Below are 24,820 nucleotides of genomic sequence, written 5' to 3'. Positions count from 1 at the left end.
TTCCATGAATATCAGTCTATTACAGCTTTCTAATTCTTATTATTGAAATTATTTTCCTTAAAAATTGCACATTTCATTGGTCTAAGGATTTGTTGCCATAGAGCTATAAAACACATTTTTATACTTAAAAACTTGTTCACATTTGTACTTATATTGCCAAGTATTTTGTGTTTCTTTCAGTTAACATACCAGTAGTTTGCATATTTTAATGCTGTTTATATAGATGAGATACTGTATTTATTAATCAATTGATCAATTCATTGTTTTTTATGGCTGCCTTCTTTAATTTCTGCTTTTATTTTTATTAGCTCTTTCTTTATATTTCTCTAAGATTTATTTTTATGTGTTTTCTATTACATATTTGGTATTAATATTATTTTAAAATAATTATGGTCAAAGACTTTGTAAGCTAGCTTTTTTCCCAACAAAATTATTCTTTTGGATTTTTCAAAAAGATAAATATTTTTAAAATAAAAAAAAAATCACTAGAATCAGGCTTAGGAAGCCCATTTTCAACAAGTAATAGAAACAATACAAGAAAGGAGACATGAGTGTTTTTAGAGTTTCGAGATGCACCATGCAGACATCAGGTTAGTGGTTACTTTGTCTTTATTAAAGTTACAGTTCGCATCTAAGAAAAGTTTCACAAGATTAAATCATAAGATCCAAATACACTTAGGGTTTTGACTAAATCAATGTAATTATTAGTGATATTGCCTGTTTGAGGCAAAAACTGTGACATTATTGCAATAGGGAACATCCATTCGTTTCCTCCAGACTTATTCTGTGGCTCTGGTTCATTATTCCAGCCACCTGTAGGACTAAATAAATACACGAATGCCTTCTTTATATCTGCCCCTTTGATTTTCACATATTTCTCAACAAGAAACACAATAGAATTTTATTTTTCCTTGATTAAATGGCATTATTATTGCACAAAGTAAAATCCAATGATTAATTTTTGGCTTTAAAAATTGGAAGAGTCAAAAAAAAAAGAGATGCTATTATCAATAATGAATTTGGAAAGAATTCTTTAAAACACAATTAAGGGCAAGTTAAATTTTGGAAACATCTGTATTCTATTCTTATATATATTTCTCTGTAAAGGTGCCCCCCCTCCCCAGGGGCAGGGAGGTGGAGGTAGTTTACTCGGCTTCGCACCAATACCCAGGGGGTATCGAGTCTTCAATGGCGGCTCCATCCTGCTCTTCTGTTTTGGTTTAGATCTCATTCCAACTTAGGCTTCTCTTTCTCTTCTTCCAAACCTAGAAATACAGGCAAAGTACTTTATTTGCACATCAGGTTAAACTAGGAACCAATGCGGCTTTAAAACCTCCATAAACTTCCTCAGTGACCTCTCTCTCCACCCCTCCCCCCAAATCAGGACAGAACGTCTCTGAGACACACCCAGCTCTCATGGCCTCTGGGGGCCAGGGAAGCAAGTTAGTTCTTGATTCATTTAGTTTGCACAGAAATCCCAACCAGACTGCTTTGTAACCAGCTTCCAGCAATAGGAGGTGTGGAGTTGGCTGAGTTTCAAAGAGGCCTCATTTATTTTTATTTTACTCCTGTCCCTTCCCAAGGCAAGGACTCTGGATTTTCAAAAGTCAAATCTTTGTTTTGTTTTTAAGGCTCATAAAGAGCTTATTAGCCACAAGAGCTATTTACTTCCATGCCCACAGTGTACTTAAACTCAAGTTCTCCCTCTATTCGACCCAAGCCCAGTAGTGCTATGCTTTCCTTCCTGAGAGACTCAGGTACCGGACTGGTAAGACCTTTCTGCCCGTTGTCTGCAGTGAATACTCTGTGGTATTTCATTTTCCTGGAGACGAAAATGTTTAAGTCATTCTTATAAATTAAAGTTAAATCTGGCAGACGCTCCCCACTTCTTTTTTCTTTCGTTTCTACTGAAACATTTTTCTAACACCAAGTTCTCGGAGCCTTTCTGCTGGAACAAAAGAACCCCAAATATTGCATTGCAGGTTTTGTTTGTATCCTCTTGTAAGTTGCAAGCTTTCAGAGGGCAGAGCCCTCAACTACTCTGTTCCTGGTTATATCCCCAGCACCCAGCACAGTGTCTGTCTCATAGCAGGAGCTCAATTAATCTTTACGGAATAAGCTAATAAACAGTGAAAACAGAGAACACTAAATTAGTGGGGAAGCAGTAGAACCAAACATGGCATATAATTCTGATGGGCTTGCAAGAGAAGAGACACCCCGACTCCTTCCCCCAGCTCCCCGCCCCCAGCATTATGTGTTTGGTGTGGTCAGGGTGGTGGCAGAGGAATGTGGGTAAAATGCTCAGAACAGGTGTCCTTAGACAGTCTTTTACGTTTGGTTTTCATGACTAAGGAACTGGCAGAGATCAGCTACACTTTTTCCAAAGTACTTCTCAGAAATCATATTAAGGAAAACTTCAAGTTGGAGAGTAAGGACATCTGAAGGGAGGAGGACCAGGGTTGGGGGGGAGAAGGCAGGAGATGGCTTAGCTGTTGGGTAACCAAGGCAAAGGCAGAAAAACACAACACAGATTCCGTTCAAACAGCACACATGACTTGGGTCCCAACTCTGTCCCGTGTTCCCTCTCCTGTGGAGAAGTTAATAACCGCTTGCTTTTCTTTTTGAAGTCTCTTTCGCCCTAAGTGTTCTCCTGCAGATGGGTTGAGTTGGCAGCCATAGTGGAATCTTCAAAAGCGGGGGTGCAGAACAGGGGGCGTTCTCTGACCCAGACAGGGAGAGTGGCTTCCCACCTACTTGAGCTTGGCAGCTTTGAGGTGCAGGGAAAAAATTAGACAGCTGTAAATATTTGGAAGAACCAGAGGTATAATTTCCACACAACTAGCGGAAGGAAACCTGTCGCAAAGCTGAGGCAGGATGTTCTTTCAGGAACGTGGAGGAAGGGTCAGTCACATGTGGTTCCCCCAGGCTGGGAGAGGGGCTCAGCCAGGGGGCCGCGCTGGACCCCCTTGGGCCTGGGTGGGGTATGAGCTGGGTGGGGCACTGGGGGCGGGGGGAGGAAGGTGGAGGTTTCTGTCACCTGGGCCTGGCTCCCCTCTCCTCTCCTTTCTCTCTTTTGCCTGCTCTCTCCACCCTCACCCCAAAGCTTTCACTTTTGGACACTTTCATTTCTGGTTGTATAAAGTTTGACCTTAATATGACTGATCACCCTAACCAGACACACTGGAGTTGGAATACATTTTTAGCTTAAGCACAGAATATTTTAGCTATTGTAGGCTGAATTGTCCCCCTCAAATTCATGTGTTGAAGTCCTAACACCCAGGACCTCAGAATGTGAGAGAAGGCCACGGGTGTGTCTGGACAACCGTTTGCTAAAGGCATGTGACTCACAGATCCAATTAACCATCTCAGCAGAAGCTGGGAAAGATCTGTCTGATGATTTGGACTCCCATGAACTGCACGGGAGAATTCTGTACCAGCAGAAGCCCTGCAAGGCTGGACTGAAAGGGACAGAGACAGGACGAAATGAAGGAAGAATGACCCAGAAGGTGGTTCAGAGGCTGGCTCCTCCTTGGCTCCAGAGGGCTGCCCCCAGCACCCAGAGGGCGGGGCTGCACCCCCTCCCAGTGAGGCCTGAGGATACAGCATTTAGCCAAAGAGGATTATTCTCAAGCCTTAAACTCAAATGGAATTTGCCCTGCTAGCTTTCAAACTTGGTTGAGAACTGGGACCCCCTTCTTCCCTGATTCTCCTTTTTGGAAACGGGATATATATTCTATGCCTGTTCCACCATTGTTTTGGAAGTAGATCATTTCTGTCTGGTTTCACAGGTTCACAACTGGAGAGCAATTTTGCTTCAGGATGAATCGTACCCTGAGTCTTACCTATACCTGACTTAGATGATAGTTAAGATGAGATTTTGGACTTAAGGGTTGATGGCTGAAATACTTCGGGGGATGTTGGGAATGTATTTCGTATGAATGAAAGACATGAACTGGGGGATGGGGTGGGCAAAAGGCAGAATGTCATGGGCTGAACTGTGTCTCCCAAACCTAACCATTAGGACCTCAGAATGCAATTGTATTTGGAGATACGGTCTTTACCAAATTAAAATGAAGTCATCAGGGTGGGCCCTAACTGAACATGGCCAACATCTTTGTATTAAAAGGGACATTTGGAGACAGCCTCACACATAGAGGAGAAGGCCATGTGAATGTGAAGTCAGCCATATACAAGCCAAGGAGAGGCCCTGGAGCAGATCCCTGCCTCACAGTCTTCAGAAGGAACCAATCCTGCCAATACCTTGATTTTGGACTTCGGGCCTCTGGAACTGTGGGACATTACATTTCTATCATTTAAGCTGCCTAGTTTGTGGTTCTCTGTGGTACCTGCCCTAGAAAACCAACAGGACATCCACAAAGTCACCTTGAGTTACTTTCTTTTAAGAAGAGCAAATGCTTCCTTGTTAATTTAGCCTACTTTAAGGAATTTTGTTCATGGTTCTTATCAGGGCAGTTGATTTTGTTACTTAACAAAAGTGGATCCATGATTCTGAGTGAAGTTTCTGAGCTCTCGTGTGTCTGGGTTTCCGATGGTGACATTCTGATGGGTCACTGGAAATAACACTGGACTGAACATCAGTCAGAAAGTGTGGGCTCTGCAGCCATCTACTTTGTTGGGTCACTTAAGATTTCTGGGCCTCACTTGGCTCTTAGTTTAAAAAAAAAAAGATTGGCTTAGATGATTTCTAATTTAATTTTTGATTTTAATAGTGTGATTTTTATCTTGATGTTGAAGCCAACATGACCAAGTGGAGGAAGCTGAGCCATTAGAAAGCCATGGTGGACACAAGGAGGGGGCTCAAGGGTGGTACTCCTGCTCCTTGGGGAGTTTGTTGGGGATGCAGTAAACGTAGTCAGGATTTTAACACTGCACTTGATTGTATTCAGTTCATTCTAACACACACACACATGCACACACACACACCCTGCTTTTAATCAAGAGTTTCAAACGCAACTACCTACAGAACCAGGCAGCTGCCATGAGGGACAAAGTGGACAGCTGAGAACTAGGGAGAATTAAAGTACCACCTAAAAGGGGGCAGCTGATACTCCTAATCCGTTGTTGCCAGAAGAGAACAGTGGGCTTGGTGTTGCCAGATCTTAAAATACTTGATTATATGAGAAATCTGGCCTTTATGTGAAATCTCTCAATTTTAAAATGTTGGTTCAAAACCAAAAAATCCTGTGTAGGCCTAATAAAACTTTCTTGGCGGGTAAAATTTGAAGGAGGCCATCAGTTTGCAATGCCTCTCGCAAACAAAAAAGATGCCGCCTTGATACAAAATATCTGCCTCTGGGTAGAATTAACTAGATGGTGGTACCATGTCCATAAGGTTAATCTCTACATCTGAAATGAGCTACAAAATGTTAGTCAACCTTAACCCATGTTACTTGAGAGAATGGCATGGATTCATTGGACAGGTCATTAAAAAAAAACTTAGCTTCACTATTCATTTTCAACTTCTATCTCAAAGCTGCTAAAAAGCAGGATGCAATTGATGTTGATTGGATTTTTTTCTCTCCTGGTTTTCAGGTCATCTTCTCTTAGAAGTAGCAAAACAATGGCCAAATGAAAGTCGAAATCGAGCTAACTGAGGGAGAACAGGCAGTCACAAGTACTCCCTGAAGGGCATGTATTGGACACATTCGCATATATTTAAATATGGCCTTCCTCCCACGAAACTAAGAAAAGTCCACATTTTGTTCTCAAAATATTTTTGTAATTTAACTACATGCTTTTATAAGTTAATGAATAGAGGAAGATTATGATTCCCCATGAACAGAGAGGAAAAGTGTTAAAAGGTTAATTTCTGGTCCCCCACACTGAATGAAAATATTTAACACTTTTTTTAATAGACCACTATTTAAAATCAAGCCAGCTGCTGAGAAAGGAAACTCTCAGCTTCCTCTGGGCCATTTAACATTGGCTAGCACCTCGACGCATACGATCTTAGAAGATATACACACACAGAAAAAGTCCAATTCAGTAACCTGCGATGACTGTTTTATTTGTCTAATTAGATCAACTTCCTGGCAGTTTCTGGCCCAGAGTAGGGTGCTCAGTGTTTGTGGAACAGAGACCGTTTACTGGTGACGTCCACAGTGTTGTGATTGTGTTGGAGGAGATGCCAAGAGCTCTCTAAAATCCTCACACCATCTTGCCTTTGGATGTTTTCAGGCAGGACTCAAATCGCTACGTATCCGGGCTGTTGCTTTTTCCACCTTCCCATTTTTATGTTATCTTACATACACTTTGGACAGGTTTTGCACAGCCTGGGTAAGATTACGTGCCTTGCCAAGATGGAGGCTCCGCCGTAAATAGAAGCAAAAGAGAAATCAACTCATAGGTTAAGAGAGTTTTTGCAGCAATGAAGTACTACCCTTTACTGCCTGTACCTCTTTGCCACCTTCAGCTCTTGAATATGACAGTCATTGCTGAGTCACAGTTGCCAGAGGCATTCTGTGCTGCTTGGAGTTCTAGCAGAATGGGGGCAAGACCTCTTGGGCAGCACCCACACAAAGGATGACGCAAAAAGTGGGTGATTTCTAATGAGAATGGTTACATTTAATAATTTATCTATTTAATCAGGGGTCCCTTTAGTGAAGGCAGTATTTTGTTAATTAAAGTGAAACTTTCTAAATTGTTTTTCTTGTTAACAACATTGCTCCCTATAAAATTTTACAGACACGATTCTTTTCTCTTAGATTTGGATGTTTTACTAGCTAATATGACAAAGTGAGTAATAAACCTCTCAGGTAACCGCCAACAGCCCTTAAATTAATATTGTAGTTATAAAAGTGAAACTCTTCATAAGGGAGCCTGTGCTCCAGTGGAATTTTCCTTCAGTCCCTGCACACACTCTTGTAGACAGCAGTTCTCTTGTTTTATGCTCCCCCAAACAATACTTACTTCTCTGTGTGTCCCAGATATAGCTGTTCAGAACTTCTCCTAGCAGGTACAAAAAGTTCATTAAGATGGTTGTAGACCCAAAGAAGATGATTCTGGCTCCTGGGCCAATGTGTTCCAGGAAAGGGTACACCCACATCCCAGTTACATGATGCACCCAACACACCCTACAATGGAATTGGAAAGAAGACAAAGAAGAGTTACTCCCATGTCAGATTTCAAAGCTGCTGATAATTGCAAATACAGAACCCCTACTCCAAGCATTCTTCAGCAATGCCAGTAACAGTTTGTCTCTGATACTCAGGAGCTACCAGATACTTTGTTGTAGTTGTTGTTTGTTTGTTTTCTTTTACTTTTTATTCTAAAATAACTTTAGACTCACAGGAGAGTTGCAAATATGGTATCAAGAGTCCCAGTGTGCCCTATACTCAGCTTCCCTGCATGTTAACATCTTGTACAATCGTGGTACAATTGCTAAAACAAAGCAGTTAACATGGTACAGTGCTACTAACTGAACTGCAGATTTGATTCGGAATCCCCCCATCTTCCCTTTACTGTCTGTCCTTTATCTGGTCCAGGATCCCGTCTTGTATTTAGCGGTCATGGCTCTTTAGTCTCCTCCAGTCTGGCAGGTCCTCATTGTCTCCTTATCTCTCCTGACACTTGACGGGTCTGGTTGAGTATTTGAAACTCTTGTTTTTCTAATACTGTTGTGCAGTCTTCTTAATCTCTTCTTTACGTAGTGACACAATTCAGCATTAGGCAACCACACTATCAGAAAACCCAGGTGAGAATGTTCCAGGAACCTTGCCATACTGCCTTCCAACTAGGTACCACTCTGTCTCCCCATGCTAACAGAACCATCCAGTAACCTCGCTGACACCCGGCTTCCCACAACCTGATCTTTGGATCACTTTTTGTTTCCTTATCCCCCCCCCCCCCCACCCCGTTTTACATAACCTTTGCTTGTAATTATTCTATTTGTGTTCTGGAAGTAGTTCAGACTCAGTGGGAATACATCATTCATCTCCACTGTTTTCCAAAGTTTAGTTAGAATATTTGTTTCATTGGTTTGGTCCTGATACAACTACTGAGAGCTAGTTTCCAAAACATTCTTGGGTTCATTACTTTATCAACTGTTGTCAATTTTGAAGACTAAGTAAATGACAAATAACTGTTGCATGGGGAAATAAGAACTACTTTAAACACTTACATGTTTTGGGGTCATTTTCTTTCTCATCCACGGCTTCACCCCTCTTTGAGCAGTTTATCTAGGTGTATATTACCTACACGTAGACCTTGTCTGAGGCAAGAGACCTGCCTTTATGTTGGAATTTGCAGTCTTGATGACGGTGGGATCACTCCCCTCTCGAGGAAGTAAAAGTTGGTTCAGGGAGGGTGGCGAAGAAGTCTTCCTCTTTTTACGTATAAAGTAGAGACACATATATACACAGAACTTGAACAGATACACAGTTTATCTGTGGTATTAAAAGGTCTTAGGCCTATTCCTATGTATATATCTAAAAGCATGGAAAGCAGGGACACAGATGTTTGTTCATAGCATTGTGACTCCAAATGGTGGCCAAATGGTAGAAATATCCCAAACCTCCATCAGCAGATGAATGAATGATCAGAATGTTGCATACACATTCAATGAAATATTATTCAGTCACAAGGGGAATGAAATTTTGACATATGCTACAACATGGATGAACCTTGAAAACATAATGCTAAGTGAAATAAGCCAGACACGGAAGGACAAATATCACATGATTCCATTTGTATGAGATACTAGTAAAGGCAAATTCAGAGAGACAGAAAGTATAATAGAGGTTACCAGGGGCTGGGAGGCATGGGGAATAGGGAATGATTATATATCAGGTACAGAATTTAAGTTGGGGAAATTGAAAATATTTTGAGCATAGATAGTGGTGATGGTTATATAATATATCTTGAATGTATTCAATGACACTGAATTATACAGTTACAAACGGTTAAAATGATAATATTGTGTTATGTGTATTTTACCACAATAAAAAATTTTATGGGGTGGATTTGGGAAAAAAAAAAAAAAAACTAGTAAGCTTCCTTGATGGGAGGAATCAGTAATGAAAGAAAGGTTGAGAATCACTGCCTTAGAGGGAAGAGATGCTCATTAGACCCACCCAGGTCAGCCTGAATAACTGTCCAGACTAAAAGATTTTTAGCAAAAGAGGAAGCCAAGCTAGTCAACATATATGTTTTTTAAAAGCAGAAGCATTTGTGAGGATCAGCAGAAATTAAATTGTTTGAACTACCCTATGGGGTTCTCATGCATCATATTTTGTTTGTCCATGAATTAGAGGCAGTTTTATTTTCCTAATTGTCTCTTAACTAGTGTAAGGAGGTGTTGTGTGCCTATCAAGTGGCTTATTAATTTCTATCAAGACGATACACAAGATCCCCCAAAATGTAATACCATAGGGCTATAATTGATTTTTGCAAATTAACATATAAAGTTATAATCTGACTCACTGAAAACTTGTTTCCCCAATTAGGTAAATTTGGAGCAATTCATATTATGAATGCTAGCTATATTTTTCATACTTGTTCCTGGTATTCTCCTTGCTTCTGGTGGAACAAAATTTTCATTTGCAGCTTTTGGTAATGTCTCCAATGCCAGGCCGCTACTCCTCAGACGTCGTTTGCAATGTACTTTTGGTCTGGCTGGACTCATCCTAATATACTGAATAAGTATAATGACCATAACCACATCCCATCTATCTGTACAGGGCTCCTAAATTCCTGTCTCCAGCCCTGGCCTCTCCTGATCTCAGTTGCCCACTGCACGTCTTCCCCTGGAGGATGCATCTCCAAGCTAACATTTCCATGATGTCCTTATCATCCCTGCATCTTAATTCCTTAATTCCTTAATCTGTCCCCTCCTTCTGTCATCCAATAGCAAACATAGGTCTCCCATATCCTTCACTTCTCAAATCAATGACTGCTATATTACTCCAGCAGTGGCTTGGGACTGAAAAAAGTGGGGTCATTCTTGACTTTTCTTTTTCTCAAAATCTATATCCAATCCATCCTTGGATCCTATTGGCTCTACTTTCCAAATATACCCCAAATATCTACTTCTCACCATCGCCACCAGTGCCCTCTGGGCTCAAGCCATCAACACCTTTCACTGGCACCATTGCAACTTCCTAAGTCTGCTTTTTCCTTGGCTGCAGTTTATCCTAGAGCCCATTCTCATCGGAGCATCCAGGTTGATCTGGATTAAAGTCAGGTCTTGCCACCACTTGGCTCAAAGCTCTTGCTTTCTCTCTCACCCTAAGAGTAAAAGCAAGAGTACTTGGATGGTTCTTCAAGGCTCTGCCTAAGCTTGCTGGACACTTTCCCGACTTGCCTCCTACTAATCTCTCCATTCTCTACCCCTTTATTTTACTCCCAGCCATTTAATATGTTATATTTATTTTTACTTGTCTGCTTATTGTCTGTCCAGTGAGCACAGGCATTTTTAGCTGTGACGTTCATTGCTAGAATCTGTGACCCTTGGAGCAGTGTGTGGCACGTAGGATACATTCAATAATTCCTTGTTGAATGATTAACTGAATAAAGGAACATCAAAAACAACAACATCTGTTTATTGAACCTTCACTATATGACAGCTACTTCGCCAGTATCTTAAAAAAAATCTCTATGCCCCTTGTAGGCAATACCTTTTCTGTAGAGAACCAGATAGTAAATGTTCTCAGTTTTACAAGCCATACTATCTCTGTCACAACTTTCAGCTCTGCAATTGCAGTGCAAAAGCAGCTGGAGACTCTATGTAAACAAATGAGTGTGGTTGTGTTCCAATAAAACTTTATTTATAGACACTGAAATTCGAATTTCATATAACTTTCACATGTCATAAAATAATCATCTTCTTTTGACTTTTTTCTGGTCATCAAAAAATGTAAAAACCATTCTTAGTTTGTTGGCCATAAAAGAAATGAAAAAAATGAGACACAGGTGGTGGAGGGGCTAGATTTGGCCCATTAGCTGTAGTTTGCTGGCCCCTGGTTTAAGTAGTCCTTTGTACGATGGCCAACAAGCACATGAAAAGGTGCTCAACATCACTAATCATGAGGGAAATGCAAATCAAAACCACAATGAGATGTCACCTACACCTGTGAGAATGGGTATCATCAAAAAGAACACAAATAACAAATGCTGGCGAGGATGTGGAGAAAAGGGAAACTTGTATGCTATTGGTGGGAAAATAAATTGTGCAGCCACATGGAAAACAGTATGAAGATTCTGCAACAAATTAAAAATAGAACTACCATATGATCCAGCAATTCCACTCTTGGGTATATACCTGAAGAAAATGTAAATGCTAATTTGAAAACATATGTACCCTGCTGTTCACAGAGGCATTATTTACAATAACAAAGATATGTAAGCAACCTAAGAGTCCATCAAAAGATGAATGGATAAAGAAGATGTGGTGTACACACACACACACACACACACACACACACACACAGTGGAATACTACTCAGCCATAAAAAGAACAAAATTTCACCATTTGAAACAACATGGATGGACCTGGAAGGTATAATGCTTAGTGTAATAAGTCAGAAAGAGAAAGACAAATACTGCATGTTTTCACATATATATGGAATCTAAAAAACAAGACAAACAAATATAGCAAAACAGAAATAGACTCACAAATACTGAGACCAAACTAGTGGTTACCAGTGGGGAGAGGTGTTAGGGGAGGGGCAAGATAGGTGAAGAGGATTAAGAGGTACAAACTACTAAGTATGAAATAAGATCCTAGGATGTAATGTACAACACAGGTAATATAATTACTATTTTATAATAACTTTATGTGGAGTATAATCTATAAAAACATCAAATCACTATGTTGTACATCTGAAACTAATATAATATTGTAAGTTAACTATACTTCAAGAAAAAAAGTAGTTCTTTGTATTTCATGAAGAAACTTCATTCACATTATGTCATGTAGTTTTCTCAAAAATCCTAGATATGGCATATCATCCTCATTCTACTGAGGTAAAAATCAGAGTTTGTAGAGCATAATGAGAGGATGTCAGAAATGATGATAGAAAGGTAAAATTCTTAGGTCAGGGAGTGGACGGCTATTCTGAGCATGGTGCTCTAACACGATATGTAATCCCTCTACTTTATTCAACCACCCTATGAGGTCTGATTATCCTCATTTCACAGAGAAAGAAACTGAGGCTGGACTAAAGAACTTCTCTTAAGAAATGGAAAAGCTAGGAAAGGATTTTTTTTTTTGTGAATCCATCTATATTAAGTCATCTATTAAAGAGATTGACAAAATACACTTCAAAATGCACAGTTATTTTCTCACTTTTTTTGTTTTAGAAAATGTTATTTTCACAAAATGATTTTATTTTATGTTTATGTGCAATGGGTTTATTATTATTTTTAAATAAATTAGTTATTTTTAGACTTCTCATTTTAATCCATAATCCAATAAATTTCAATGGATGTAACTGATGTAGCAAAGCTTTTGGGGGTCCTCAATGATTTCTAAGGATATAAAGTGCTCTGATTATGGTTACTGGTAGGGGGCGGTAGGGGGTGGGATGGGATAAACTGGGAGTTTCTCCCACGTGGACTTGCTTCCCTATATGAGGCATTTAATATTGTCTCCAAAAATGAAATGAATGTTTTCTTTCTTTCCTTTCTTTTTTTTCCTTCCTTCCCTCCCTCCCTCTCTCCCTCTCCCTTTCTCTCTCTCCCTTTCTTCCTCTTCCTTCCTTCCTTTCTTTCTTCCTTCCTTCCTTTCTTTCTTCCTTCCTTCCTTCCTTCCTTCCTTCCTTCCTTCCTTCCTTCCTTCCTTTCTCTCTCTCCCTTTCTTTCTTTCTTTCTTTCCTTCCTTTCTTTCTTTCTTTCTTTCTTTCTTTCTTTCTTTCTTTCTTTCTTTCTTTCTTTCTTTCTTTCTTTCTTTCTTTCTTTCTTTCTTTCTTTCTTTCTTTCTTTCTTTCTTTCTTTCTTTCTTTCTTTCTTTCCTTCCTTCCTTCCTTTCTCTCTCTCTCTCTCTTTCTTTCCTTCCTTCCTTCCTTCCTTCCTTTCCTTTCTTTCTTTCAAGTTTTTGGACTTAGCAGGTCACCAGACCATCTCAGATGCAGAAGCCCCGTTGTGTGGGGTTCCACCTGGACTGCTGTGGATGGTGCATCCACTTGTCCTGATGGGTTGCACTTTCACCCTTTGTTTCCTTGATATAATCAGGGCTTAATTTTCTGCACAAAAAATGACGCATGGCCTTGCTCATCTATATGTGAAGAGTTCTCAGTTCTTAGTTGATTTTCAGTTTCTACCTTATCTTAAGGCCCTCTTGTCTTAGTGCCCAAAACAGCTTATGCTTAAGGGAATGATACCAATTTTTCAATTTAGCCTAAAAAATCAATAACTACAGTATGTGTGTGTGCATGTGTATGTGCGTGTGCATACATATGTATGCATATGCTATAGTATCACAAGACTTCTGGGATTGCCTCTTTTGTTAAATGTACTTCCAATTTTATTCACTTTAATATGCAATTAAAATGACATTTATTCATGCCTCCTATCTGAGCACTGTGCCGCACACCAGGGATACAGAAGCAAATGGGGCAAAGGTGATTCTTGTCCTTGGGCAGTACTGTCTAACAAGGAACACAGAGTTAATGGAGAAATGACGAGTGTCCTCAGAACCGAGGTGAGTGTAGGCGTGTCAGGGGTGTCCAGGGATCATTCTCTGCTTTTTTGTGAACCTGACACCATTAGCCTTCCTCTCCCTTGTATGTTCACCTTTCTTTCAAACCAAGTTTTTCATCGCTGATAAATATGCTCAAATGCTTTTCTTACAAACACAATAAAAAAGTTTCCATCAGCTTCCAAATACAACTCTGTATATCTCCTTCTCTTCAAGGACAGACTTGTCCAGTGAGTCTACACTCACTGACTCTAGATCTGTACTTTGCACTCAGCCCCCACCACCTACAACAGTCTGGCTTCATTTCTTGATACTCCACCAAAATGTCCTCGCTCTGTGACATCAATTTCTCCTGTTTTCCTACCTCTTTGGCTGCTTTTCTTGGTTCCCTTTGTAAGTTCACCTTTCACTGCCCAGCCAGTGAATGTGCAATTTCCTTAAGAATTGGTTTGGAAACCGTCTTCTCCTATTATGCATTTTCAGTTGATGAGTTCTTTCATGTCCATGGCTGCATGTTTACTACCTATACACAGTCATTTCACAGATCTAGGTCCTAATCCAGATGTCTCCTCTGTTCCAGAATAGTTTATCAATTAGTCCTCAGACCATCTCATTTTACACATCTTAAATGTACCTAAAACTCAATATAGCCACAGCTAAAGTCATGCTTTTTTCCAACGAACCTGGTCCTCCTCTGACATTCCATTCTGCAAATGGTACTATCATCCTTTTGATTTTGTAACTCAAACCTGGGGGTCATTGCTACATCCCTCTCTTTCACCACATATGCCAATCTGTCGTCTTGTCTTGTCAGTTATCTCACACATCTTTCTAATATGTCAATTTTTTTTTCCATCTCCATGGACGACCAACATCTTAATTTGTGTTGCGACCATCTCTGTCTGGAGTAGTGTAATAGTTTCTAATTTGTCTCCACATCTACTTTTGTGTCCTTCTAATTCATCCTCACAACTGCCAGAGTGAGCTTTTCAAACCGGAAATATGAACACATTATATCCCTGATTCCAACAAGTCAGTGACATTCCATTGCTTTTTCCCCCCAATTTTTAATGACGTCTGGGGTGCCTGTTATAGAGTTGGCTTCTACCTGTCTCATACCCCCATCGCATACCTTGCTTCTCTTACACTGGCTTGCATTTGGTTCCTTGATTTTACCGTGTTCCTTCCTGCCATGTGGATTTACACATTCCTCTCTTTTTGCCTGTGCTGTTAGTTACCCACCTTTAGACTCATTAAGTTATATTTTTCATTTATATTTTAGCTCAGCTATTATAATGAACCAGTCATCACATAGGAAACTTTTCGTGGATCTACTACAGTAGGTCAGATTTGATACACTCTTATAGAACAATGACTCCTATTTTCCTAAGCTCTTCTTTTATTAATACACAGTTTGAATGATATTTGATTTGTATAATGTTTCTTCCCCTCTAGCATATTAAGTTCTGTGAGATGAGGGACTGTGTCTATTTCTACACATCACTGTATCCTCAGCGCTTACCACGATGCCTGTCACATAGTAGGATAATGAATAAATGAACAATGTCGCATTTAAGCTGCAATGGGAAAGATGAGTAAGAGTTAGTTGAACAAAAATGGGAGGCGAGAAATTCCTAGCCAAATGGAATAGTATGTCCAGAGACATAAAAACAAGGGAGAACTCCCAAATGTTTAAGAAAAAAACCACTTTTGTTGAAATCAAGGGCGAGGGCATGAGGGGCAAGCAGGTGCTCAACTGTGGGTGGCTTTTTAAGCCATGGTAAGAATTGTAGACTCTGTCCTAATTTGGACAATAGGAAGTTTTTGAAGGGTAGTAAATAAATGGGAAACAAATCAGATTGACCCAGAAACCAATTATATCAGACATGGTGGTGGCGAGGACTGGAGTGGTAGCACTGGGAATGAAAATTAGTTGGTAGATTTAAGAGATATTTAGGCTAGTGTCCATCAAAAACTCTAGGTGATAAATGATGACGTGCTATATACGGTCAGGAGAGCTGGTATCTTTAGGATGTTTGCAGGCTTGTTGGCTGGTGGCTTAAATTCAGCCATGGTGAGAGTATTTACACTGAAAACTGACAAATGCTACACATCAGGCTCCCCTTCCCTCACCTCCAGAAGGGCTGGTAGTTTAAAATTCGCCAACAATCCACTAGTTACTAGCATTTTAAAAAGGAACAATAGAAGAAAACATAATAGAAAATATCAGAAGGCCTTGCATATAATGATGATAAAAATTGTTTTGTGAAACTTCTGTTCCATGTGTGCACTGGCACAGTCACGATGCAAAAGATATTTCTTTTATTTATAGTAAAGTTAGTTTGAAAGGCACTGATTCAGGAAATAGAATGAAGAGAAACTGTTGATTAATTGGATTTAGGCAATGAGGGCACTGAGATGAATTAAGGATTAATCATAGATTCCTGGCTTGATTAACTGGGTGGAAGGTGCCGCCATTTCCTGAGACAGGGAGTGCCGTAAGGGAGCTGGTGTGAGGGGCTGGCGAGCTCAGTTTGGACATGCTGAGTCTGAGGTGTCTGTAAGATATCCAAGAGGAGGTATCCTGAAGGCACTTCCATGGGTTTGGACTGTAGGGAAAGGACTGATGTGGCAATACAGATATTGGGGTCATTGGCGAAAAGATGGTGGTTGAGGCCACGGGAACAGATTAAGGTTACCTAGGTAGCGCACACAGTCTGAAGAAAGTAGGTCTGTAAGAGAACCCTGAAAAGAATCAAGATTTAAGGGGTAGTTTGAGGAGGATGAGGTTAAAAATGAGACTGAAAACAGAGGGGCTACAGACGTGGAAGAAAGACTGAAGTGTGGTGTCTTGAAGCCAACAGACGAGTGGTTCCAAGGTAGGGCAGATACCTGCAAGCACAGTATCTTTGAGAATTGAGGATAATGAGAAAACTGGACTCCCCACCTACAAAGTAGAAGCAAGAAATTTTTCAGATTTCAAGTGTGTATCATTCAAATCTACTTTGGATGTTGACTGGGTATAAATGATAAATGGTAAATAAAGAAAAACTGATCTTGTCAAGCCATTTACGCCCCCTGGCCAAATTTCATCTCATCACATAAACCATGAGTTGTGGTAGTCACTGGAGTCCCTGAGGAGCTATGGACAGGGAGAAATCTCCCTCCCCTCTTCTGGCCTTGTCACCTTTGTTTATTATGGATAAACACATGTACCTATTTCACTGCTGATAACCTTTCAGTCCTTAAGGTTAGTTTATTTTAAAGAAGATTTAAACATTGATTTTATTATTCATGTTTCGATAAGGAGCAAGGCTATTTCATAGCCTGGCTTTTAGCGCAGAAGACACACAGGACACAGACTCATATGAGGTAACAGCTAATAGTGAACGACACTGAATTCTCAGCGACAGGCATTGTGCTAAAGGTTCTACAGGAGCAGCTCTTTGGAGAAGGTATTCTATTGGTACCATTTTACAACTGAAGACACCGAGGCCCTGAGAGGGTCACGAGGTGGGGAAGCAGAGATACCCACCACAGCAGAGCAGCTCTCGCCCGTACACCAGGCTCATCCAGTGCTCTGGAGACTCGGATACGATGCGCAGGAACAGCTTTTAACGTGCTCAGAACCAAACCCAAAAAATGATGCAAATTTGAAATCTCTGTAAACTTTTTCTTTTTTTTTTCCTCACTGACCATAAAAGCAACTCATGCTCAGTGCAGAAAACGTGTGAGATTTAGAAACTTTGCCAGGTATAAGATAAATCAGTTTTGGTGAAGTTTTAACACAAGACAGAGTCTCTCATAAAAACTCAGCAATCAGATTTTACAACTTCTCCCCAGGGGAGAAAAACCACAGCAGGGATCAAGTGAGAAACACTTCCTTCAGAGGAGGCTCTGACTTAGTTAGCTTACTGGAATTTACTCCTCTGCTTGGCAGGCAATTAGCACGTGCCCCAAGGTGGGGTGAGACGAGGGATGTGCGTCAGCTTCTCGCCCAGTGGGAGTTTGAGTGTCTCACGTGGTGCCTCCAACGTGCTGCTTCTCAAGGACTTTTCCAGGGCAGCTTTGACTTATGGCTCAGATGCTGACTTTAGTCCTAGCCCTCTCTTTAGATCTGTCTCATTTTAGGACCATTCTAAAGGCCCCTTGGACATCTCCTAAGGACTGATTGCATGGAGACTGGTTCTTGCTACATTTCTGAGAATCTAGAATTCTGCAGTGTACTGGAGTTCGTGTGCTCATTCATTAATTCAACAAACATTTCTCGAGTCCACTGTGCACCAGATGAGGGTGCAGAGGTATGCCCTTGAGATCACTGTGGAGGGGGTGCTAAGTTTCGAGTGGAAAAAGCTGTATGTCCCAGGGAATATGACAAAGGACATCTGTCTAGACAAGGACAAGGCTCTGAAAACAGAGCTCAAAAAGTTCTGCTTGGTGATGTGTATGGTAGTGATAGAGAATTAAGGCATCAATTCACAGGCAAGTACCGAATGGAAGGATGCCATCTGAAGCAGTGCTGAAATATCCTCTAGCTCAGTTACAGAGATAATTTTAGAAGTCACAGATGTAATTATATAATTCTTCATTTACTGTGAGCTTAACAGAGCATTCTTCAAGACAGTCTTTTAAGGCAAAATTGGTTTCTGATTCTTCAAAGTCTTTTCAGTTTTCTTGTTAGAGCTAGCCCCAGTTTATAGAACCTGGGAGGTACTATACATGGGACCTGCTTTATTGGTTTGCAGCCTGTGCAGTCACGTCAGGCCCTGTGCTCAGAAAGGTCCCACGTTTGGCTTGATGCTCTGCTGTTACCATCTTGAAATACACAATAATTTTTGAATAAGGGGCTCCGTAATTTTATTTTTGCTCTGTGCCCCACAAATGATGTAGCAGGTCCTGTCTATGTCATTATGTCATCTGTACTTGAGCTCAACTTCTAGCACATCCACATGGTAGTGAGGTCACCTTGGATATTAATTAACTTCTCCCGCCTCAGTTTCCTCTTTGCTAAAGGGGGTACAAACAATACTGCTTCCCTTAGAGATGTAGTCATCTGATAATGTGAAGTTCTTAGCACAGTCAACTTAGGTTAGGGAGAAAAACAAACAGCAAACAAAAACAATAAAAGCTTCCCGCTGCTTCTCTCTGTGCCGAAACAGATCATATATTTCTGTACTTCTCACACACAAAGATGTTTTCAAGGTTACAAGTCCCTCCGCCCATCCCCGGGGAAAGAGGCAAATGGTGTGTGCCTCCCAAAATGAATTCCTATAATGAGGTAATGGGAGGATGTGTTTTCTTCCTGATTCTAAATCACAAATACCACACACAGCAAGTTAGCTACAAGGCAGGCCAATAATCTACTCGGAATATTTTCCCCCAGCGCATGTCCTGACACATGTCTAAACTGGTTGCAAATGATTGGTTTCCTTGGGGTCCCTTTTACAGCCTACCTGGTCTTCTGGTGATGTTGCCCTGGAGAGAATTCAATTCAAATTTCCCTGAATAAAACTCATGACCGTTTTTGCTTAACATTAATCATTTGGACCTTCTTGAAGTATGTGGGTGCCAAACATCAAGCTGACACACTGAACACTGTGGGGAACATGTGTTCTTTCTGGAGGGAGGTGGGGAGTGTGGTCAGCAAGGGACTGTTACGGCCCAAGCAATCATCAGAGTTTGGCTAGAGGAGTGAGAAACCCAAGCGTTTAGACGACTAGCTCTGGAAGGGGAGGGGGAGGAACATCCTGAGTCCCACAACAGAAAATCACAGTTTTCCATATTTGCAGAAATGATCTCTAGTGTTTATCTAGCACATTTCATGTGTCTCCCCCTAAGAGATTTTTATTTTTTCGGATTACAAACAATGTTCGGGTTATCCCTGCTTTGATTATTACATCTTCCTTGATCCTGTGACCTCCTTGGACTACCAATCTCTCCTCTCTCTAACCTCCAACCTTCTTTAATAAATAGCAATGTTCTCAGACGTTTCTGAGCTTCTGTTTTGTGCCAGTGCCCAGTGCCAAATTATAGTGAGGCCATCTCTGTATTATTGGTCACATTGGTCCTCTGTGTTCTGCTTCTAGAACTGCTAAATGTTTCTTTTATGTATTTTTTCATTCAACAAATATGTAGCAGTCCCTAGAATGTGTCAGCCACGTGCATATAGCAGTATGTGAAGCAGGTGTGGCCCCTGCCTTCATGACAAGGCTCCCAGTCTAACACTAATTCAGATATTAGATGACAGCGTGGCATTACACCCATACTAGTGCAAGGGCAGAGTAACAGAGTCAATTACTACCTTTTTTTCAAGTTGAGTTACGGTGTTCATGTCTCAGTTTCATTTTAATTTTTATTGGAATTAAATCATCAAAAGTTCTATAAAGCTCATGTTAAAAGAGCAGAAACTCTCTGCCCTGTCCAACTGCAGCCCTTACAGTCTCCTTCGCATGCCCTGTCCTGCTCCCCAAGGAAACCATACTCAACAATTTCAGCTGTTTCATTTATCTTTTATAACCACGTTTCTTAAAAATAGTCATATATTGCTGTTTCTTGATTTATCCACTTTAGATATTATCTTCTGACTTTCTAAGATGAAAGATAGGAGTTCAGTCCTCTTAGCAACACCTTCCCTCTTTTTTCCCCTATCTTTTATCCACCAAATATATTTACATCATATTTTGGGGGGCTAAATCAGTTTTCAGTGTTGTTTTTTTCTCTTATGCTTTGGTGTTATACCTCAAAGATTTGCCAAACCCAAATTCCTTATGTTTTCTTCTGGGAGTTTATAGAATTGAGTTTTACATTTGGGTTTATGATGCATTTTGAGTTAATTTTTGTGAAAGGATTGTGTCTCGATTCAGTTATGTTTGAGAAGATTTGCATCTATGTTCAAGTAAGATACGTATCTGTAGGTTTCCTCCTTGTAATGTCTTTACTATTCACATCACTGGTCTCAGAATGAGTTAGAGGGTATTTTCTCTCTTCTATTTTCTGAAAGAGATTGTGAAGAGTTGGTATCCTTTCCTCCTTAAATGTTGGGTAGAATTCACCAGTAAAACCATCTGAGCCTAGTGTTTTATGTTTTGGAATATTATTAATAATTGATTCACCTTCTCTAATAAATACAGGCCTATTCAAATTGTCTAATTTTCCTGTGTCAGTTTTGGTAGATTGGTCCATTTCATCTAGTTATTATCAAGTTTGTGGGCACAGAGTTGTTCATAATATTCCTAAATTATTTTTTTAATGTCCATGGAATCAGTAGGAGACTCCCCTTCAATTTCTAATATTAGTAACTGTATGTCTTCTCTGTTCTTTTCTTGGTTAGCCTGGCTAGAGCTTAATCCATTTTACTGATCTTTTCAAATAATTAGTTTTTGGTTTATCAATTTCCTGTTTTCAATTTTATTAATTTCTGCTCTAATTTATATTATTTTCTTTCTTCTTCTTGGTTTTGGTACAAATTTCTCTTCTTTCTCTAGTCTTCTAAAGGGGAAACTTAGAGTATTGGTTTTAGATCTGTTTTTTTTTTCCTAATATATGCATTTAATGTTCTAAATTAATCTCTGAGCATTGCAGTCTCTGAATCTTACAAATTTTGATAAATTGTATTTTCATTTTCTTTCAGTTCAAAATATTTTAAATTTCTCTTGACACTTCTTCTTTGACCTGTGTTATCTGTTAGTGTGTTACTTAATCTCCAGATAGCTTGTGCTCTTCTAGATATCTTTCTGTTATTAATTTCTAGTTTACGTCCATTGTGGACTGTGAATATATTTTGTATGATTTCTATTCTTTTAAATTTAAGGTGTGTTTTTTGGCTCAGAAGATGATCTATCTTGGTGAATGTTCCATGTGAGCTTGAATAGAATGTGTCCTCTGCTCTTGTTGAATACAGTATTCTATATATGTCAACTAGATCAAGTTGATTGATGGTGCTGTTCAGGCTAACTATATCCTTACTAATTTTTTGCCTGCTTGATCTAGCAATTACTAAAGAAAGCTATTGTAACCTCCAGCTGTAACAGTGGATTTGAATATGTCTTCTTAAAGTTCTATCAGTTCTTCCCTCACATATTTTGAGATTCTGTTGTTAGAAGCAGACACATTAAAGGTTATTATGTCCTCTTAGAGAATTAATCCTTTTATCATTATATAATGCTTCTCTTTATCTGGGATAATTTTGTTTGTTTTGAAGTATGCTTTGCCTGAAATAAATATCACTTTTATTTTGATTAGTATTGGCAGGTTATATCTTTCTCCATTACTCTTGGCCTCGACTCTTGGCTTATCTATGTCTTTATCCTTAAAGTCAGTCTCTTATAGGCAACACATTTTTGGGTATTGTTATTTTATATTTGTGACAGTTTTTGTCTTTTCATTGCTGAATTGAATCCATCACATTTAAAGTAATTATTAATATAGTTGGATTAATAACTGTCTTGCTTGTATTTTCTATTCATTGTTCTTGTTTTTTGTTTCTTTTTTCTTCCTCCTCTTTTGTGTTTCCTGTGTTGGTAATTAAATATTTTATATGCATCCATTTTTTCTTCTCTCTTACAATATCAATTATACTTCTTTTTGTAAATTTTTCCCTACTGTTTCCCTAAAGTTGCAATACACATTCATAACTAACATAACTTTCAAATACTGATTCATAGGCAGTGCAGATACCTAATAACAAGGCAGTCTCACTTCCTCCTTTCCATCCCTTATAACTTCATTGTCATTCATTTAATTTATCCACATACAATAATCACCCAATACATTGTTATTATTGTAATTTTGAACAACACTTCTCTAATAGATCAATTACAAATAAGAAAAATAAAATATTTTATTTCATCTTTGCTTATTCTTTTTTCTATGTTTTTCTTTTCCTTATGTAGATCCAAGTTTCTGCCCTTTATGATTTTCTTTCTCCCTGAAGAGCATCTTTTAACATCTCTTCTAGGACAGGGTTACAGGCAATGAATTCCCTCAGTTTTTATTTTCTGAGAAAAATCTTTATTTTTCCTTTATGTTTGAAGGATAATTTTGCTGGATATAGAATTCTAGGTCAATTTTTTTTTCTTTCAGCACTTTAAGTATTTTATGCCATCATCCTCTTGCTTGCAGTGGTTTCTTCTGAGAAATATGCTATGAATCCTACCCTCGTTCTTCTATAACTAAAAGGTGCCCCCGCACCCACCCTAGCTTCTTCTAGTATTCCAAATTGTGTATGTTACACCTTTTGAAATTGCTCCACAGCTCTTGGATATTCTGTTCCATCTTTTCATTCTTTTTTGTCTTGTATTTCAATCTGAGAAGTTTTTACTGACGTATCTTCAAGCTCATTGATTCTGTCCTTGGCTGTGTCCAGTCTACTGATGAGTCCATCGAAGGCATCCTTCATTTCTGTTACAGTGCTTTTGATTTGTAGTATTTCCTTTTGATTCTTTCTTAGAGTTCCCAACTCTCTGCATACAACATTCCTGTTTTTATGTGTTCTCTACTTGTGCCACGAGAGCCCTTAATATATTAAACATGGTTATTTAAAATTCCTTGTCTGATAATTCCAACATCTGTGCCATATCTGGTTCTGATGCTTGCTTTCTCTATTCAGATTCTATTTTTTCTTTACTATTATTATGCTTTGCAATTTTTTTTGTTGAAATTCATACATGATGTTTCCAGTACTAGAAACTGAGGTAAATAGAACTTTCGTGTGTTAGTCTACCTAGAACTTAGGCTGTGTTTAATGTTGTCTATGGCCACAGGTGCCAGAGACTTCAATTTCCTTTAGTGTCCTTGTTTTTCTCACTCCTTCATCTTTGAGTTTCCCTAAGAATTCCTTCTTAGAGTCTGTGTCTTGTAGCTCTCTCAGTTGTAATTCACTATTATACTGGAGCCCTGTTGATGTGATGGTAGGTGAGATGATGGAAAAGTGTTCTATAATTATATGGTTCAATCTTAGTCTTTTAGTGGACCTGTGTCCTTGGGCTGTGATACAGGAAAGCTAGAAGGGGTCTGAGTCAAGTAACCTAATAACAAGGCAGTCTCACTTCCTCCTTTCCATTCCTTATAACTTCATTGTCATTCATTTAATTTACCCTTATTTAAATTGCCCATTCATTTAAATTGCCCTTACCTCAAGTCTGTTAGGCATTGGTAAAGTCTTTTCCCCTTCCAAGAGGCCTTTGTTGTTGAGAATGCTCTGGGTATATTTCAGAATGGTTACTTTTTCACTCTTCTTGCCAGAAACACATGAGTTTTCTTGGCTATTTGCTATTGGTCTCATTATCTTTGGGTCTCTATCAGCTAGCACAACCAGTACATAGTGAGCACTGTTTAAATAATGAAGGGGAATCTGTAAAGAAGATGGCTTGGAATAAAAACTAGAGAGTATTCCAACTCAATATTGGTGACTGCATTCAAAATAAAGGGCAATTTTAAATTGATAGCTGTCAAATAGAGGCAAAATGTTGACTTGCTAATTTATAAAATGGAAAGACAGTTGGGCTCTATACACTCTGGAAACGACTGAAGGTCTTCCTTTTTCCAAAAGAGTGATCTGGTTTACCACTAGGTTTCTGCAAGCAGCGCAGGCTTGTATCAGGCTGGCTTTTCTTCTGGCCTGGCTCTGGACTCTCTGCTTCTACCCCTTCCGTACTTTTCCACTGTACCTCCTCTTCTTGATCAGTAAGTATCCCCAGTTTCTAGTCCTGCTGACCTTAAATCTCTCCCTTGAGCTGATCACATTCTTGTCTGTCCGTTGGGAAAGCCCACATTCCCCCACCATCTACCCCACCTGAAAGGTAAATGGATGCTTATCAACAACTTCAAGCTGGAAACCCTCAACCCTTGATTCAGTTTAAACTTCTTCCATCTCAATCCTGGGTCCTTCCCATTTCTGTCCCACTGGCCACTCTTATATAATAATAATTTCAGTTCTCCATCTCACTGAAGTTTTCTTTTGAAGTATTTTAAGCTCTTTTTAATATATGGCATACTCTTACACACCTCCACATATGTTACACCTACTTAGTCCATTTATGATGAATGCAAAGACTACAAGGGAAAGCCCTACAGTGCCCTGTGGAGATTTCATGAATTAAAGTAGCTAAAATTGAAGTATTAACGTCCTACCAGTTCATAAACGTTTTTGGATCTCCTAGCCTCTGG

The 24,820-nt window shown here is 39.5% G+C and overlaps 1 protein-coding gene across 3 annotated transcripts in view; it reads right to left on the bottom strand.

Annotated features, from left to right (window-relative positions):
• Nucleotides 1–591: 591 nt before the first annotated feature.
• AIG1 (androgen induced 1) overlaps nucleotides 592–24,820 on the bottom strand; it is a 222,965-nt gene continuing 198,736 nt past the window's right edge. For all 3 annotated transcript variants that reach the window (XM_072965963.1, XM_006197762.3, XM_072965960.1), the window contains 2 exons: nucleotides 6,931–7,094; nucleotides 592–1,265 (listed from right to left, as the gene is read on the bottom strand). In XM_072965963.1, the coding sequence (XP_072822064.1) occupies nucleotides 1,228–1,265; nucleotides 6,931–7,094 (202 nt within the window). In that variant the 3' untranslated portion in view covers nucleotides 592–1,227. The remainder of the gene's footprint in view (nucleotides 1,266–6,930; nucleotides 7,095–24,820) is intronic.

Source organism: Vicugna pacos, chromosome 8 (assembly GCF_048564905.1).
Source record: "Vicugna pacos chromosome 8, VicPac4, whole genome shotgun sequence".
NCBI classification, from domain to species: domain Eukaryota; kingdom Metazoa; phylum Chordata; class Mammalia; order Artiodactyla; family Camelidae; genus Vicugna; species Vicugna pacos.
This window is presented reverse-complemented; position numbering and strand designations above follow the sequence as displayed.